The sequence below is a fragment of the Anabrus simplex genome, chromosome 1 (genome assembly GCF_040414725.1).
Source record: "Anabrus simplex isolate iqAnaSimp1 chromosome 1, ASM4041472v1, whole genome shotgun sequence".
Lineage (NCBI taxonomy): Eukaryota > Metazoa > Arthropoda > Insecta > Orthoptera > Tettigoniidae > Anabrus > Anabrus simplex.
The window spans coordinates 688,515,236-688,533,678 of NC_090265.1; the positions used below are offsets into that span (position 1 = coordinate 688,515,236).

Here is an 18,443-nt window from a genome sequence, read left to right on the forward strand (position 1 = left end):
CGCGGTGAACAAAATCATAGCTATGCTCAACAAACAGGGTTTTATACACAAAAATACACAGATGACCTAGTGACTGTGGTACAAGGTAAGGTGATGAGTGTTATCCAGGACCTCAAGCAAAGATCACAAAAACCTTGTGGAGAACTGTTGTCGGGAAGAACAACTATCAGTCAACCTGAACAAGATAACTCTGGTCCCTTTCACAAGAAGGAGAAAATTAGAGGGAACGAGATCACCGAATATATTTCGACAAGATATATACCTGGAAGAACAGGTAGTGCAGCTAGGTGTAGTGTTAGATAAAAATCTAACTTGTATCCATATATAAAAAGGAACATAACCCAGGCCAAGAACTTGCTGCATGCATATAAAAGAGCCATCGGGAAGACATGGGGCCTAAGACCATCAATGGTAATGTGGCTATACACAATGATCATTAGACCGTTGATGGCCTATTCTGCAATCATCTGGTGACAGAAAGTAAGACAAGGAAAAGTCAGCAGTAGATTGGATAGCCTACAGAGAATGGCATACATAGCCATAACTGGGGCTCTGAGAACTATGCCAACAGAAGCCTCAAATACTTTATTAGACCTCCCATCACTATGCAATTTCATAAAAGGACAGGCTAGAATGAGTTCATATAGATTGGGACAATCAGAGTGCTGGAATGCACAAAGACCCAATCTAGGACAATGTAAAATTAACAGAGTAATAACAGAGGAAGTTCTACACATGCCTTCTGATCATATGATACCAATGTACAACTTTGAAAAACCGTTTGAGACCCAGATAATAAAAAAAGGAGAAGACTGGGATATCAACAAATGGAATACTGAAAAAGAAGATATAGTGTTGTGGACTGATGGCTCAATCCAGATGAGCCTGGGCAGACACACTACAGTCTTTCAAGCTGAAGTGATAGCTATCACAACATTTCTTGAAGAAAATATGAAAATGAACTATAAGAATAAGAACATTTTCATTTCTACGGACAGCCAAGTGACCATTAAGGCACTAGAAGCAGTCCGGATAATATCCGGAATTGTCTGGTATTGCCATTCACTTCTCCTGAAGCTCTCAAAGTACAACATTGTCAAAATAATATGGTTACCAGAGCATACAGGTATAGAAGGAAATGAAAAGTCACATAATCTGGCCAGGAAAGGGACAGAAACACATTTTGTACACCCAAAACCTGTATGTGGAATTTCCTATGGACAACCCCGACACTACATAGCAAAATGGGTACAAAAGAAACAAATGGAGAACTGAAAACATACTCCAGGATGCAGGCTTGCAAAGGAACTGATATAAGGACCAAACAAGAAGCATACTAAAGAACTGTTGAAACTCAGCAGAGAAAATATAAGATATGTAGGTGGTGGTGGTGGTGATTATTGTTTTAAGAAGAACTACAACTGGAAAACCATCCACTATATAACACAAATCAGAGAGAAAAAATGGAAGGGGTCCGACACTTCGAAAAATGAAGGTATCAGCCAAAGAAAGACAAGGGCCATGAAGGGCGTGAAAATGAAAGACTCCCTAGCCCTCGCAAACCTAATAGCTTCGAGGTCGGAAAAGAACAAGAGTTGACCAAGGGGGGTCGGATAGGATAGATTAAAGTGAGGAGCCTGGCACAAGTGGAAGCAATGTGAGGACTCAGCTGAGGGCCCCGTGGTCGCCAACCCACGCTCCAAAGTTCAGAGCCCCCGGAGCCCCTTTTAGTAGCCTCTTATGACAGGCAGAATACCGTGGGTGTTATTCTACCGCCCCCACCCACAGGGGGATAAGATGCGTAGTAGGACTGTTGACAGGAAACTGCCATCTGAAACAAACACCTACATAGAATTGGAGTAATAAGAGACACTATATGAAGGAAATGCAATGAAGCAGAGGAATCAGCTGAACACATACTTTTCGAATGTGAGGCGCTGGGTAGAATCAGACTCTCCACTCTATGACTACCAGGTGAAGAGAGAGAAAAAATCCAAGAAGACCCAATAAGAACAACCTGCAGCTTTGTGAAGCAGGCAGGTACATCTAGGTGGGAATGAAGGAAAAACATGGTAGCAAAAGATCTTAGAGGTCGACGCTAATTAGGAACTAATATTTAGCGGCCCCATGAAGAAAAGGAGAAGAAGAAAAAGAAGTGCCAAGATTATTTTGCTCAATAAAGTTATTTGAGTTCAAAAACTGCTGTCACATATTCATGATAACATGCATTAACACTTACTCCGTAGAATGCAACGATGTTATGTTCATGCAGAAATTCTGACGGAAAGAACATGTTTTATGCCAAGAATGTATTTGGTAATTTCTTCTAAATTCAGCCTTCTGTTACAATCAACAAGTCTACGGGATAAACTTTACATACAGTTGGGAAAAACCACTCCGGTATTCATCCACAGACATAGCAGATCCATAGACATTGAAGTACACCTCCCAACTACACTAACTATGATTAATAAGGTAAGGTAAGGGTGTATTCTGCCCCAAGGCAGGTCCGAACCTCTGCATAGGTGTGCCTGAGCCAGAGTGGCCAGTTCCTTTCTGTGATTCATAAGGAAATTTCATACCTGCTATGATTCTATTAAATGACATGTAACATGGGAAGTGTAACTTTTATTCCTAAGATACATTAACATATTCATGTCAATTTTGTAATTACAGTATTACCCCTCTTTTACACTTTTCAAGGGACCAAGGAATGATGGTGTAAAAGGGGGAAAGTGTAAATCGTGGGAAACAACTTGTACAGGTGTATATAAAAATACTCTGGAAAAGGAGGTTTATGTTACACAAATGCAATTACTAATTTATAGAGTATTTCAATCTCAGTCGATTTACTGTACTTCCCTCAAATAAAGGTCCATGTAAGTTAATTATTGTAGTGTATTAACTGTTAACTACACTGCCTTCATATTTCTGCTCATCCTTTGCCCAGGAGAAGGTTACCAGTAGGTGGTTAAAAATTAGTGTAATATATTATTTTAATATACAGTAGATACTTTCTTAGAATGGCTATAGAATTATCTAAGATGCAGTATTTTCTCTGAATGAAACATTTTAATTGCTACTATTGTACCTGTATTTACAACATTAACACAAATTTATTCCAGATGGAAAACTACACAATCACTGCTTGCTACCAAAACAGTCCAGAATCTATCTCTTGTTTACACTTCTTATTTCTTATGACCTTATGACCTCTATTATGATAATTGTATTCCCCCCCAATCCTCTACAAATGACAGATACCTGCGTAAAACATCCACTGCTGCACTTGCATCAGCACAAGTAGGCATCACCTCACTGTCTTCCTCTGCTTCATCACTGTCAGTGGTGGGAGACTCGGCTGCTGTTTGCTCAGCAACCAACTCCTCCACACTTCTTTCCTCTGCAGTGATCACAGAATCATCTACCCAAAGAAAATTTTCAGTAGTGCAGTCTGACTGCAACATTCTCCACACATCAGGCAGCAGGCCGTCTTCTTCTTCTTCTTCTTCTGTCAACTGAGATTCGGAATGATTCTTGAAAAATCCTGCTTTCAAGAATCAATTTGAGATGATAGTCTGCATCACGGCTTTCCAAGACTTCACAATGAAGTGAAGCGCACCCAGGATTGAAACTTTAAATGATGATGGTCCCTTTCCAGCATCCATAAGGAATAAAATTCGCTGCACCAGGTTCTTCCTATAAAGTGACTTAAAGGAGTGAATAACCACTAAATCCATAGGTTGTAGCTTGCTTGTGCAGTTAGCAGGAAGAAATTCTAACTGCACATTCCCCAAATTAACATCCACGGGATATGCAGGACAACGGTCGATTAAAAGAAGGATCTTCCTATTTTGCGCACCGATGTTTGAATCCAGAACAATTAACTGCTGTCGGAAAATATCTGAGGTCATCCAAGCTTTATGGTTGGCATCGTAGGCAATGATCGCACCTTCTTGAAGAAACAATGATTTTTAGGATTTCCCTATCACATAGTGGTGGAGCTTCTTAGAGCCATCAGCATTGGCTCCCAACATCACTGTGAGCCACATCTTACTGTTTTTCCCACCATGGCATTTATCTCCTTTGAATGCCAAAGACTTGGTGGACAACACACTGAAAAACAGTCCAGTTCCATCTAGGTTAAAAATGTTTCTGGGTTCGTATTCCTTGGTCAGCACCTGTAATCTTTCATCAATCCATTCTTCCACAGTTTCATCACTAACTGCATTAGATTCCCCACAAACAGTTTTATAGGTTAGGTTATACCTTTTCCTAAATCAGTTGACCCAGCCACTGGACACAGTGAAATTTTCAATGCCAAGAACGTTTGCCACTTGAAGCGCCTTTTCCCTTAAGAGCACACCATCAATTGGAATGCCTGCGGCTCTTGAAGCTTCAAACCAACTTTTTACAATTTTTTCCATTTTCTTGTATTTGCAGTATGACTCATAATTCCTTTTCTTGGAGTTTGGTCCGCATTCCGAAGCACTTGATGTAATGCTTCCTCTGTCTTTCACAACTGTGTTCAGCATGGATACAGGAAACTTCACTTCACGTGCCAATGAAACATGTGTTCGGCGGTATGAATCAACCTTTTATAATATTCGAACTTTCTCATCCATAGTGAAAGTTTTTCCTTCCTTCTTTCTTTCCATTATTAGCAGGAAAACAATAAAGTAATACAAAGAAGGGTTAACAAATACACACGACGGGAAAGGAAATTGCGGCAATTCGCTTTGACCACTCGACTCACATAAGAACATAAAACGTAACAAATAACAAAAATAAATGTGATGAATCAGCAACAATAATTTTAACAACTTCAACAAACACAAGACTAGTGTAAAACAATAACCGTGAAATAACAAACTCGGGCAAAACAAACACTGAATCACTTGATAACGTCTCCTTCTTGTGGCTTATACTGTACTTAGCAATAAAGCAAACACCCGATATCTCCTCCTTTGTGGTTTTGTTGGGCTATGCATTTTGCCATTACCGAGATAGGTATGTGCGGTAATATACATGTTTTTTATTTCTATTGGGTGTTTGTTTACTTGCATTCAAAAGTCGTAGGATTATGGCGGAAAGTTTGTGTGTATGTGAGATTTAGAGTTAATTCAACTCGTTGTCAGATTTGAAAATAAGGTTTAAGACGTTGTGGAAAACGCCTGATATCAAAGAAGTGCTGCGTTGGTTAAGCGGAAGTTCAATACTGAGAGTTCTAAGAGTTATAGACCATGGTTGTTTGATTTGGTCATCATGCCATGGTTACTGAAAGCATTTTAGGTTAGTTGTGATGCCATTTTACCTTGAATTTTCCCCTCTCGAACGGCCTGTTGTGGCGTAAATGGCGGGAAACATAAAATGTCGCAAACGTAAATTTGAGGATTTTAATACATTGTGAGCATAGGAAATCTCAGGGGACCAACAAAAAATGTTGGAAAAGACGGGAAAACGTAAAAGCCGGGAACGTAAATACAGGTTAAAACTGTACATTTCACATACCGATTTCAACTGTTGGGGCAGTTTACCCAACACCACCTAGGTGTAAGGCCTCACAACTGCTCCGGATGTCTACCGTGATGTCAGCACTGGGAGGCAAGCTTGAACCTTCTCAGTGTTAAGAAAGCAATGTGTGTGGCCATGTGTCGGTGCAATTATGTAGAATTTTTTAAATTCTTTTAATTGTACCAGTTGTGAATCGTTGTGTACAATGGTGCTAAAGTGTTGTGTGCCCAACTGCAAAGGGAATTACAATAATGATAACAAAGTGCATGTGTTTAAGTTCCCGGAAGATGAGGTTATGCAGCAGAGATGGTTACGTGCAATTCCAAGACAAGATTACCGAGTTACTAATTACTCAGTGGTAACTGTTACTTTTACATTCTTACATAATCATAATGCACATAGGCCTATGTTATTACTCAAATAAGATGTATAATACACATTAAACTACATACCTATATATGTAGGCCTATTCAATCTGTGAATGCATGAAGTTGGCACACAGTGGTATCTTATTTTATAGGTATGCCACAGACATTTCAAAGCCAGTGATGTTTTGTGGGAAGTAACAGCTACTGATTCAATGATAAGAAAAACTTTAACTGCTCCTCTTCCAAGACCACGACTGTCAGAGAATGCAGTCCCCTGTATCTTTCCCAACTGTCCATCATATTTAACTTCACATTCTGCCAGTTCAAGAGAAGAATCGGACAAAAAGAGGAGTAGAATAGAGACAATCAATAAACAGAGTGACTGAAGATAGTATCAACAGTCATGCCTCATACGCAGACAGAATTTCAGTCCACAATCGAACACAGCTGAAAAGTAAAATAAACATGTTGATGTTACCTGATGGTTGGTGTACTGTGGTGAAGGAAATGCAAGTAATTTTTCTGTACATGGATACATTAAAGCAACCACAATGCATAGCATATATAATAATTGAAGAGGACATGACCTCAAAAGTGTATTCTAAAGGGGTTTTATTGCAGTGTAAATTTTCTAATGTAAACAAAATTACCAACACAAATGAAGTACATTCCTTAGTTACAAAATTCTATAGCTACATTACAGGTAATGAGTGTAACAGTGTACAGAAAGATACAACAAATAAGTTAATTCTAGGCCTAGTGGATGAACTGAACACTGAAGAAGATGACCCCATGTTTAATTTAATAAAATCACAGTTAAAACTTCCCTCAGTTCCTAAAAATAAAAGGGAGTATGATAATGATTTTCTTGTTATTTGTTCAATCTTCCAACTGATTTCTCCTCATGCTTACAAATTTATGGGACATAGAAGTAATTTAATTTTGCCACATGTTAATACTTTGAAAATAGTATGTTCCAATCTGAATGGTAGCCCAATATTAGAACAGAACCCTACATACTTTCTGGAATACATAAAACAGAAAGTTCAAGGTTTTCAACAGAATGACAAATTTGTAACAGTGATGGTAGATGAAATTCACATTAAACCATACATGGACTTCAAGGGAGGGAACATTGTAGGCTCATGTGCTAACACTACCAATGTTGCTACATCAGCACATGTATTTATGATCCAGAGCATTTTATCATCAAAGAAGGAAGTAGTTCATATTCTCCCTGTGTCCAAGTTAACAGGTGATGATTTACACAGTATCATGTCAAAGGTTATTTTTGGTTTGGAATCTTTGGGATTTAATGTTCTGGCTGTTGTGACTGATAATAATGTTTTCAACACCAAAGCAATGTCAAAATTTTCAAATCCACCCCAACTTAAAACTGAGTACTGTAATCCTGGAAATCATAACAAGTCTCTTTTTTATCTCATTGACACTGTGCATTTCTTTAAATGCATCAGAAATAATTGGCTCAACCAGAAAACTAATGGTTTGGAATTTGTGTATCCTGAATTTGATGATTTTTCTAAAGTTAAAGTTGCATCTTTTAAAGCTATAAGGGACTTGTTTGAGGTCGAAGGAAATTACCTTGTAAAGTATGGGTACAAAGTTCTATGGCCTTTAAGTTTTGAAAGACAAAATGTGAAATGTGTGTGTCAGTTGTTTAACGACCATATAGTAAATGATTAAAAATAGGAGAGGATTTCCACCAATCAATACTTATTTATTGTATATATTAAATTACAGGACCGGTTTCGACCTCATATTCAAGGTCATCTTCAGCTGAACCATACATACATATTTATATAATGAAGCTTTGATTAAGATTGTGGTGTTGAAGGAATGCCATATGATGATGATGTACATTTAGTAACATACAAATGGGGCACGTCTTAGCGTGAACTGGCGTATATGTCATTCTGTACAATATTGCAACTGTATGTCTAAAATGTTGAAGGTCTTAAAACTAGTGTATAAAACACGTCTTTTCCTAAACTAACTTATATATATATGTACAAGATAAAAACAATATATAAAAACACTTCATGCATATGAACATTCGTTCTTGCTTGGTGGTCAATACATCGACTAACTTCCGTATTTAAGTCTTATTCACAGTTGTGCACTTCAGCTGCTATTCTTAGAGTTTGTAAAATTGCATGGATAAAAGTTTTGTCTTCCTGTGCGTATGTGAGATAAAACACTTTCAATTTAAAATAGGTGCCAAATGTATGGATGAAATTCAAGTAAAATATGTTCAGCTCTGCTGTGTGTGTTGCCCTTTTATTAGAACCAATTCATGTTGTCTTTTTGGCGTCCGTAAATTTGGATGACATTGGTTTCAAAGTAGTGGCTCCTTTCCCATTTGTAGCTGTGCAATGATGTTATGTTTATTGTTGTTGGTGTAGCTGAGTTGTGTTTGACGTGCGAGCTTGTATACATTACAAGCTCGCACGTCAAACACAACTCAGCTACACCAACAACAATAAACATAACATCATTGCACAGCTACAAATGGGAAAGGAGCCACTACTTTGAAACCAATGTCATCCAAATTTACGGACGCCAAAAAGACAACATGAATTGGTTCTAATAAAAGGGCAACACACACAGCAGAGCTGAACATATTTTACTTGAATTTCATCCATACATTTGGCACCTATTTTAAATTGAAAGTGTTTTATCTCACATACGCACAGGAAGACAAAACTTTTATCCATGCAATTTTACAAACTCTAAGAATAGCAGCTGAAGTGCACAACTGTGAATAAGACTTAAATACGGAAGTTAGTCGATGTATTGACCACCAAGCAAGAACGAATGTTCATATGCATGAAGTGTTTTTATATATTGTTTTTATCTTGTACATATATATATAAGTTAGTTTAGGAAAAGACGTGTTTTATACACTAGTTTTAAGACCTTCAACATTTTAGACATACAGTTGCAATATTGTACAGAATGACATATACGCCAGTTCACGCTAAGACGTGCCCCATTTGTATGTTACTAAATGTACATCATCATCATATGGCATTCCTTCAACACCACAATCTTAATCAAAGCTTCATTATATAAATATGTATGTATGGTTCAGCTGAAGATGACCTTGAATATGAGGTCGAAACCGGTCCTGTAATTTAATATATACAATAAATAAGTATTGATTGGTGGAAATCCTCTCCTATTTTTAATTGTGCAATTGTCAATACGGAAATGAAAATTATAGATTACGACATATAGTAAATGATTTACTAGTTGTAGGAGAAAAACACAATTTAACATCATATGAGGGCACAGCTGAATTTGTAAAAGTAATCACTACCTGGTGGCATATTGTTAATGTAGACCCCTTTCAAAGGTGTCAGATTTTGTAACCCCCACTTTTACAGAAGAGAAGAGGTACATATAAAAGAAGTAATGATGTAATAATCCAAAAATAACAAACCTGAAGGAACAGCCGATGATACACCAGGAAAAACACTTTAAATTTCAACAACATACACATGGCTATGCAGGGTTACCAACATGACAACTAGAGAAAGGATGTATGGGAAGCAGACCGGGAAACCCTACAGAGGACGAGATCTTACGTGACATTGTAGGGAAAGAAACGTGAGAGCATTACCCCTTTAGTCTGGTTTACTCACAATAAAGAATTTTAACATGGTATAAAACACAAATTAAAAGGATAACATTATCAATTAAGAAAAAGGTTAAATCGAACCACGAGGTTCCTATCGGTGGTTCTTCAGAAAATCAAATATCAACACAATTACGTTTAAGAAGGTGAGCATAACTTCGACGATGAAATTTACAAGGAAAATTTAACAGGGGATATGACATAATTACAACCATCTTACAAGGCAAATAGAAAAGAGTTTACAAAGAAAGCAACAACAGAAATTTGAATTTAGCACAGAGGCCTTTAGAGGTGCAGTCCTCTCCTAATACACATCAGCGAGGGACGCATAGCTGAACAGGTGCATTACTGCATTACTGGAGGCAACCCGAATGAAAAAAATTAAAATTTACATTTACACAAAAGGTTAATAAAAGGATTTGCCTCCAAAACAAAGGATATGCCTAGCTGACGAACTAAGACATTACAAAACCAAAACGGAGAAAACAAGGGTCTTAAGGTAAACTCCGAACAAATTAATTTACATATTAATTTAACGTTTGAGAAAAGAAAACATGCTTACCCTGGGATGACTGGAGCCGCTGAGTGGACCACCTTACAAGGTACGTCTGATTGTTAAGATGTATGAAAACCAACGACGCGGAACAGAGCCCCGCTACTACCGAACAGCCAAAGGCCGGAAATTGAGAAACACTCAAACAGCCAATCAGGGAATCTATCTATGATTCGACCCAAAGTTTTCACCAATAAAAATGGCCCTCTCACCAACAAACCTGGCGATGAATGGAAGGGTTTTTTAATGAAGTTTGTACAGTGGTTAGATCACTGGGATAATCTAGGTCCGAAATGTGGCAAACTGTCTAGTCAAACACACAGGGCTCTTATTCAAACAACTCGCTGCCTTAACATCTGCTATGCAAGACAGCACCTGGATGGAAGCTAATCATGATATGCAACACGTGACGACGAGATTGGCGATCCATGGTTTCCACCACAAGGTGTGCTGCAACAAATTATTTCACGAACCAAATGACGAATGTGTGTGTGAGTTGTGCTTGGAATTCTGTGATAGGTACTATATTGTAAAATGCAGGAATAGACAGAAATCCATCGTAGCTTATAGCAAAGAAAAGTAATGTGTATGTAATGTAAATGTAATGTAATGGTATTCTGCACGGCATGTGCGCGTTTTTCAATAATAATTAAACAGCTAACAGAGTTTTGTTCTGAAGTAGTGAAATGGTCATATTTTCTTCCTGGAAAGTGTCAGACAGATGCATTGGAGGCACGATTTGGTGAACACAGGCACCTTGCAGGTGGCATAAAACCATGTTTCTGATAGACAGGAGTTTGAAATTGAGAAAAAAATCAGAATCTTGAATTCAACCGAACTGCCCATTTCTAATAGGAAAATTGTTGTAAATGATATTGTTGATGAAGATATTGTATACTGTTAGATCATCATTATTGTTCAGTTTCCTCATTTCAAACATTTACAGGTGAGCTCAATGTAACAGACTCAGATCTTGACAGCACATCTGGTGTTGCAAATGTTTTAACATACATAGCAGCCTCTTCTCAAGAAATTAAATTGTAATTACTATGCAGATTTCTTGGTTTTGAAAGATGTTACTATTAGAAATAGTCATCATAATGTTATTGACAACCTCAATAGGGGAAATTTGAAATATCCTCCAGAAACAGGTGTACACTTAGTGACATACACATACGTCATCATAAAAAAGATGTTGGGGCAGAAAGTGAGAGAAAATTTCTTAGCTTAAATAACCATAAGAAGTATGTAACTGATGTGACCATGCAAATTGTTCTCCCAGCTGATGAATGTATAGACTATAGGAATGAATGTAGGGAGCACACTTCAGAATATTTGTATTATTACATTATTTGGAAGTGTACAACTATTCGAATAAATAACTACTGCAGGAACAAAACTAATGAATCCATAAAACATTGTACAAATTCAAGAAAGTCTGTGATTTTCTCAAAATAGCTATGTATAGTACTTGTGTAATAGGCAAAAATATTGATGTCTTTTTGAATTACTAGCATGCTTGATATATGATGATGTATATCTTATTAACTTTAATGCTAATGTGTTATAATTTGGACATAGGCCTACCTACAGACCAGGTGAATGTTATGCTCCTCTTCTTTAATATTATTAACTCAGTGTCATTCTAAATTTACTACCATTATAAACTTACTTTAATTCAAAAAAAAAAAAAAAAAAGTCATTACATGCACAAAAGATGATACAAGTTAAGAACATTTGTTATTTTCGCAGAATGGAAGTCTGTAAATAAATGTTAAGTTAGTGTATCATATTTTTGTAGTATAGTCTACATGTTAGGCCTAAACTAATTTTATGCGTTCTCTTTTTATTTTAACATCATTTACTGTCTATTCAGTGCCTATTTAAACTGAAATACGTTTGTGAATTTCAATTCTGTGTGTTAGTAAGTCAGCCTGGAGTAAGTTAACATTGTAAAATGCTGCCGTGTTTTCAATGTGTTGTTCATCTTTAATGACAGTCACTAAGATATGGTAATAATGGCAATATAATTCAATGTTCTTTAAAATTTAAACTTTATTTGTTGGTAAATAAGTTATCCCACAAGCTAAAAGTATTAAAATCATGTTTGTGTGTAACCATGCTTTGCGTTTCTTTGGACTGCGATCGCCACCTTAGCGTGACGTCAAAGCACTGCTGTGAGGCCTTATTATCTAGGTGGTGTTGGTTTACCCCATTACATTGGATGACGGACATTCCTAATAGGGTGCTGTTTTAATTTGGCATTCGAAGGTTTAATGCAAGGTTTGCAATGGGTTTTGTTGGCTACAATGGTCTTTCTTTCTGAAAAATCATAATTTGCCTTCAGATGTAGCTACCCCAACCAGTTCCTCGGTCTTTCCTGTCAGTGTCAGGACATTTGCTGTTGCAATCTTGATGAAGTTTGGTGCTGGTTGCCCATTTCTCACAGCTCCCCCAGCACCTGAAGAGCTGCGCGTCGCTTTTAGCAGGGGACGCCCTAACCTTTTCCGAGGCACCATATCTGCTTCGTCCATATAGGCTATTGTTACAATGGGCTCGCCACACCCAAAGGCATTTTATACCTACTGCCAGGTTCAAAATTAGGCCGCCCCTAACATGGAACCAGACGCCTTTCGTAGCCGCTCCTCTGGAGTACAGACGCTACGGGTTTGCCCCTTCCGCCATCTCCACCGTACCGAAGTCCACTTTCTCCGCCGTAGATGCCATTGAGGTCTTCACTCGTAACTCTGAGCTGGGACCCAAACCAGATGTTACACACCGGGTCAGTGTGCTCTGGGACTCACATAGGCAGGGGCGCCACTCCCTGGGTAGGGCTGCTCCGAAGAGGGGAGAAGACGACAGGAAGGTTCAAGAACAGTTGGATGTGGTGAATGGGAAAATAGAAGAATGTGGGTTGAAAATAAGTGTAGAGAAGAGTAAAACCCTTGTTATGACTACAGGGGAGAAAGAAGGGAAAGGTCAAATTAGACTTGCAGACAAGCCCCTGGAAGTAGTGGAAACATTTAAATACCTGGGGAGTGAATTTATGGAGAATGCCCGATTGGATGCTGAAATTAAGAGGATTCAAGCTGGAAGCTGTTTCCATCATAGTGTAAGAAACATGTTATGAGACAAAGATGTACCAATGGAAGCAAAGGAAACTATGTACAAGATGTATTACGTACCCGTAACTACTTATGGGGCAGAAAAAGGAGGATGAGAGTCGAATACAGGCAGCCGAAATGAAGTTCTTGAGGAGTATGTTACAGAAGAGTAGAAGAGACAAAATAAGGAATGAGAAAATCCGGGAAGAAATTGGAGTGGAAAAAATGAATGATAGAATTGAGAAGAGCCGACTAAGATGGTTTGGGCACGTAAAGCGAATGAGTGATGAAAGAATACCAAAAAAGGTGATGGAAATGCAAATGCAAGGAAAGGAGAGGCCGTGGTCGACCACGATTGAGATGGACGGACACAATCCAACGCAGTATTATAGGAAGAAACCTGGACTGGGACACAGTGTTGGAGGAGGAGTGGTGGAAAAACCGAAGAAAATGGAGAGGAACCATATTTGCCCCTACCCAGCTACAGCTGGATAAAGGGAAATGATGATGATGATGATGATGATGATGATGAGGTAGCTACCCTCGTACAACACAATTTTAGAGAAAATGTGAAGAGATACCGATTTATGTTTAGAAGAGAAGAGAAAAGCAAATTTTGCTTTTGGAATTTTTCGTTTTATTTGGTCACCTTAGGAAATACTATCTGATGTACCCGTGCTTCGCTACGGAATTCTACATTGTATACAGAATTCTAGGTTAGGTAGTGTACACATTGTGAGCAAGATTGTATGAAATTGCATAGCTCTTAACGTTATCCTAGAAACGCAAGGGGGAAGTCACCAAACATCTTTTCTCATATGAAGACTGAGTTAGGGAATTTTCACTGTAATGGTAGACCCGCTTGCATACCATCAGTCACAATCAGATTGGGGAGCTTTCATTATAATGGTAGACATGCACTCTCCACCTGCCTTTTTACACATCCTCAAAAAGACTGTCTTAGTGGTTTTCCCAACTGAAATGAACATACATTACAATGATGTAATTAGGAATGGTGCATTTAAAAGCAATGCTTTCATATGAAATACTTGATCAAATGAAAAACCACACATTTTAACACTTTTTAACGAACAGTATTACGCTGCTGATCTAACAGCCCAAAGTTCCAGACCGCAGACAGCTGTGAGCCGTGAACACTCTTAGTCTTTCTTCGGCGGGGGGTTGAATAGTGGCGACTCCCAGGGCAAAAACTATGCCATTTTACTAATCTGTTTCCTAGGAGTACCCAATGAGTTGGAAAGTATAAATTCACTGCACTGGTGGCAGAAAAATCTATCTGACTTGGAGGCAAATTTTTTCCTCCAAGCCAGAGAAGAAACCCCCTCTTCACTGCTAATTTGGACTAAAATGAGTGTAAAATTTAATAAACATTAAGAGAAAGAAGCTTTTCTTAGGAAACGGCTCTTTTTAGGGTTGAATTTTGAGTTATTTAGTGAATTGCAGTGCTATAATTTGAAATAGCCCCAATTGTAATTCTAGACCAGGTCATACTACTACTCTACTAAGTGAGCCTCTGCCTTAAGTATGCCCACTGCTCATTCAAAACAGCGCATTAGATTAGGGAGTGAATAAATGGAATACTATGAGGAACCAGTGTGTTATGTACCAGCTGTATCAGAAAATGTATGAACCAGTGGAATGGCATGCTAAAGAAGAAAGTTTTCTAACTCCCCGGCTATTTCCCGCCAATATTCGGTCAGGCCATTAAATTGTTTATTTTGAAATACGGATAATTCGTAATTCGGAGAACAATGTCCTATTACCAAAATTCAGACTTTTAATTAAAAATTTCTCTGCGCCATGAAAGAATGCGTCTACCGGAATGTGCAGGGGTAGCTTTTCGCACTTTCAGTCATTTTGGTGTGTCTAGAGCATGCTTCATATTTGATAAGTTCAAGTGAAATTGTATTTGGCATTTTAAGGAATGCAACAATATCACGTAGCAGGCAGTGTGCGGAGGAGCAGAATCCGCAAACATTGGCGATGCCGAAAGTTGGTGAAAAAGCATGGCTCATATAATCAATTCATATGCACCAAACAATATTGTCAATGCCATTGAAACTGCATTGTTTGTTTTAATACAGAGCCCAAACGGACTTATGCTTTTAAAGAAGAAAAGTGCCAGCCGGAAAATCGTACTACAAGGGTAGGGGTGACTGTATGGTGCTGCAATGCACATGGAAGGGAGATTTCCGGGCACTTTTCGTGCAAGTACAAAGCATCTAAAAATACAAACAGTATAGTAATCCAAGAGATAAAGCATCTGCACAGGGGAACCAGCATAATTTGTCCTCATCTTTGAATCATGTTTTTTTCCTTTCATTGTGTGAGGTTATGTTTACATTATTTTATCCAAGTGCATTATTTGAATAATGTAAATACACCTTGTTGGATACATTTTGGAAATAATATTTTCCATGGCATTCGAAAGATTTAAACTGAGAATCAAGGCAACTGCATTCATTAATGGGCGACACGGCAAGAGCTGGCATTTCTGAATTACGAGAGAAGGGCCATGGCGGGAAATCGTACAAGTAGGGAGTCACTGTACTGTGTTGTAATACAGACGGAGGTGAGAGACTTCCTCCTGTCGTCATAGATAAGTTCGACAAGCGAAGATGTTTCAAGGGTACCGGGTACTTTCCGTGCAAGTACAAGGCATCTAAAATGCATAAAGTACAGTAATCCAGTCTATAAAGCACTTGCACAGGGGAGCCAGTAGAGATTTCTCTTTGTCTTTGAATCATGTTTTCTTTTTTATTATTTCATTGCGAGAGGTTATGTTTGTCACTGAGTGCATTATTTAAATACTGTGAATGCACCTTGTTGGATACATTTTGGAAATAGTTTTTCCACGGCATTTGAAAGGCTTAAACTGTGAATCAAGGTTAATTGCATGCAGTACCGGGTCTTAGAATATGTTGTGACGCCGCAAGGGTTGGCATTTCTGAATTACGAGTTGGCAGTTAATTCAAAATCAAGTAATTCGAAGTCCAATTTTTGCGACCCAACGACTTCAAATTAATGAGGTTTTACTGTGTATGTTTTCTTGACCACGTACAAGAAAAACTTAATGTAAAATTGTTAGGCAACAGAAAATTGATACCTTTCAATGTAACTTAATGTTCTCCAATTTATATGGAATAATACAGAAAATAAGTTTATAATAAGAGATAACAGCACAAAATGCTTACCATTTGGAATACATCAGGTCCTTCATCAAAATCAACAATAGCAAAGAAGAGCTTATTGGAGTACGCTTGGGAGTATCGAAAGGAGTTGGCCACTATCTGGAACTCATCATGTGCATGCCTGAAAGAGAGAAAAATCAATAAAAGGTCTTAATTCTAGTTTTATATTCATTTTATATATTTATATATATATTCTACTGATTTCGATAGCTTGAGAGCAGTGCTTCAGTTAATATATTAGGAAACATTAAGAGATATTTAGAGAACTGGATTGGTACTTCATATTAAATACATAATGGAGGTTTGCTATATTATGCTTTTTATTTGGAGCTTTCAATGGAGAGATGGTGTGAAATGACATTAGTAGACAAATAAGTTTGAGTGGTGTTTTTGAAAGTAGAAAATATCACAATATGAGGATAAAATTGGAATTCAAGAGGACAAATTGGGGCAAATAATTATTTATAGGAAGAGGAGTTAGGGATTGAAATAATTTACCAAGGGAGATGTTCAATAAATTTCCACATGCTTTTCAATTATTTAAGAAAAGGCTAGGTAAACAACTGATAGGGAATCTGCCCTGGGTGGCTGCCCTAAATGCATATCTCTGCTAGTCGTTTTACGTTGCACCGACACAGATAGGCCTTACGGCGACGATGGGACAGGGCAGGACTAGGAGTGGGAAGGAAGCGGCCGTGGCCTTAATTAAGGTACAGTCCCAGCATTTTCCTGGTGTGAAAATGGGAAACCATGGAAAACCATTTTCAGGGCTGCTGACAGTGGGGTTCGAACCTACTATTTCCCGAATACTGGATACTGGCCGCACTTTAAATGCATATCAGTGGTGACCGATTGATATGCCTGTCTGTATTATTCTGAGGTGGTTTTTAATTTTTAGAGTTATGAATGATGGTAAAGTAGAAATATATTCAGTTAATTCAATGAATGGTAAAACGCGAGAGGAGAATACATCAGGACGTGTGAGTGAATCTCATAACACCAGTTATGATCGTAGATCTAAAACTAGTTATAAATTGGTTGTCATCCCTGTTAGTAATACAAACACTGAAATATAAAGAAATAATGTTGTATCAAAGTATAGGACAATGAGGTGTCTGGACCAGCTGAGCAGACTACTGCTGTAACGGAAAATGCACAGTTGAGTTTGAAAAATTTGAAAATTTCATACTAAAGGGTAATATTGATTCTCTTGAAGAGATAACATGTGAGTTGGTAGAAAAACTTTCTAATGACACTTCTCTCCCTCAGCCAAAGTACCCAACAATACAGCATCATAATGCTAGGAAAAAATGCCAAGTCAATAGAAAATTGGGCTGTACTTCAACCAGCAAACTTAGACATAGACAAAAGAAGTCAAAGAAATATTAATGTTTATATAATTCCACCTATTCAATACGTAAAGAGTGATTTTAGTTACGAATTAAATCTTATGAAGTAAATTATAGGGACATGTTTTGCCCTTTTTTTTTTTTAAAGATGTATTACAAATTATAATAGTGAGGATGATGGAGGTACATGCGTCAAAAAATGAGTGAGATGGATGACAGTATGAATTTCATGTTGCTGGTCCGTACTGAACTGAGAATAACATATGAATAATAACACAGTAAAGGTTTCCACCTATTCAATACTAAGATGTATTTACAATATTTTAAATTACATGGAACTAGTTTCAACCCACCTAGGGGTCATCATCAGCCATATTAAAGCATAAACAACTCTTGGCGAATCCTAATAAAACATGTTATTTTAACGAACGGTAAGAATCTTATGGATTTATAATTTATAAAGTGAAGTGTGGTATTGAAATGAGAAATGTTAGTATGGTACAGGCGAGTAATAATTAATAATTATACAAGGAATATATATACTAAGAAGTTTGGAACAAAGTACAAATAGGGTGCTTAGTGTTGTAAAAATTATACACTCATGGATATCAGTAGTCCTCGTACTAAAGAATGCAATGTAAAATGACACATATAAAAATATATACAAGTATGTACAAAGCCTGGA

At 37.6% G+C, this 18,443-nt stretch overlaps 1 protein-coding gene across 1 annotated transcript in view; it reads right to left on the minus strand.

Moving 5' to 3' along the window:
- Ostgamma (oligosaccharide transferase gamma subunit) overlaps positions 1-18,443 on the minus strand; it is a 115,665-nt gene that overhangs the window by 39,774 nt on the left and 57,448 nt on the right. Inside the window, exon 3 of the mRNA XM_067135933.2 lies at positions 16,413-16,530. Coding sequence (XP_066992034.2) covers positions 16,413-16,530 — 118 coding nt within the window. The remainder of the gene's footprint in view (positions 1-16,412; positions 16,531-18,443) is intronic.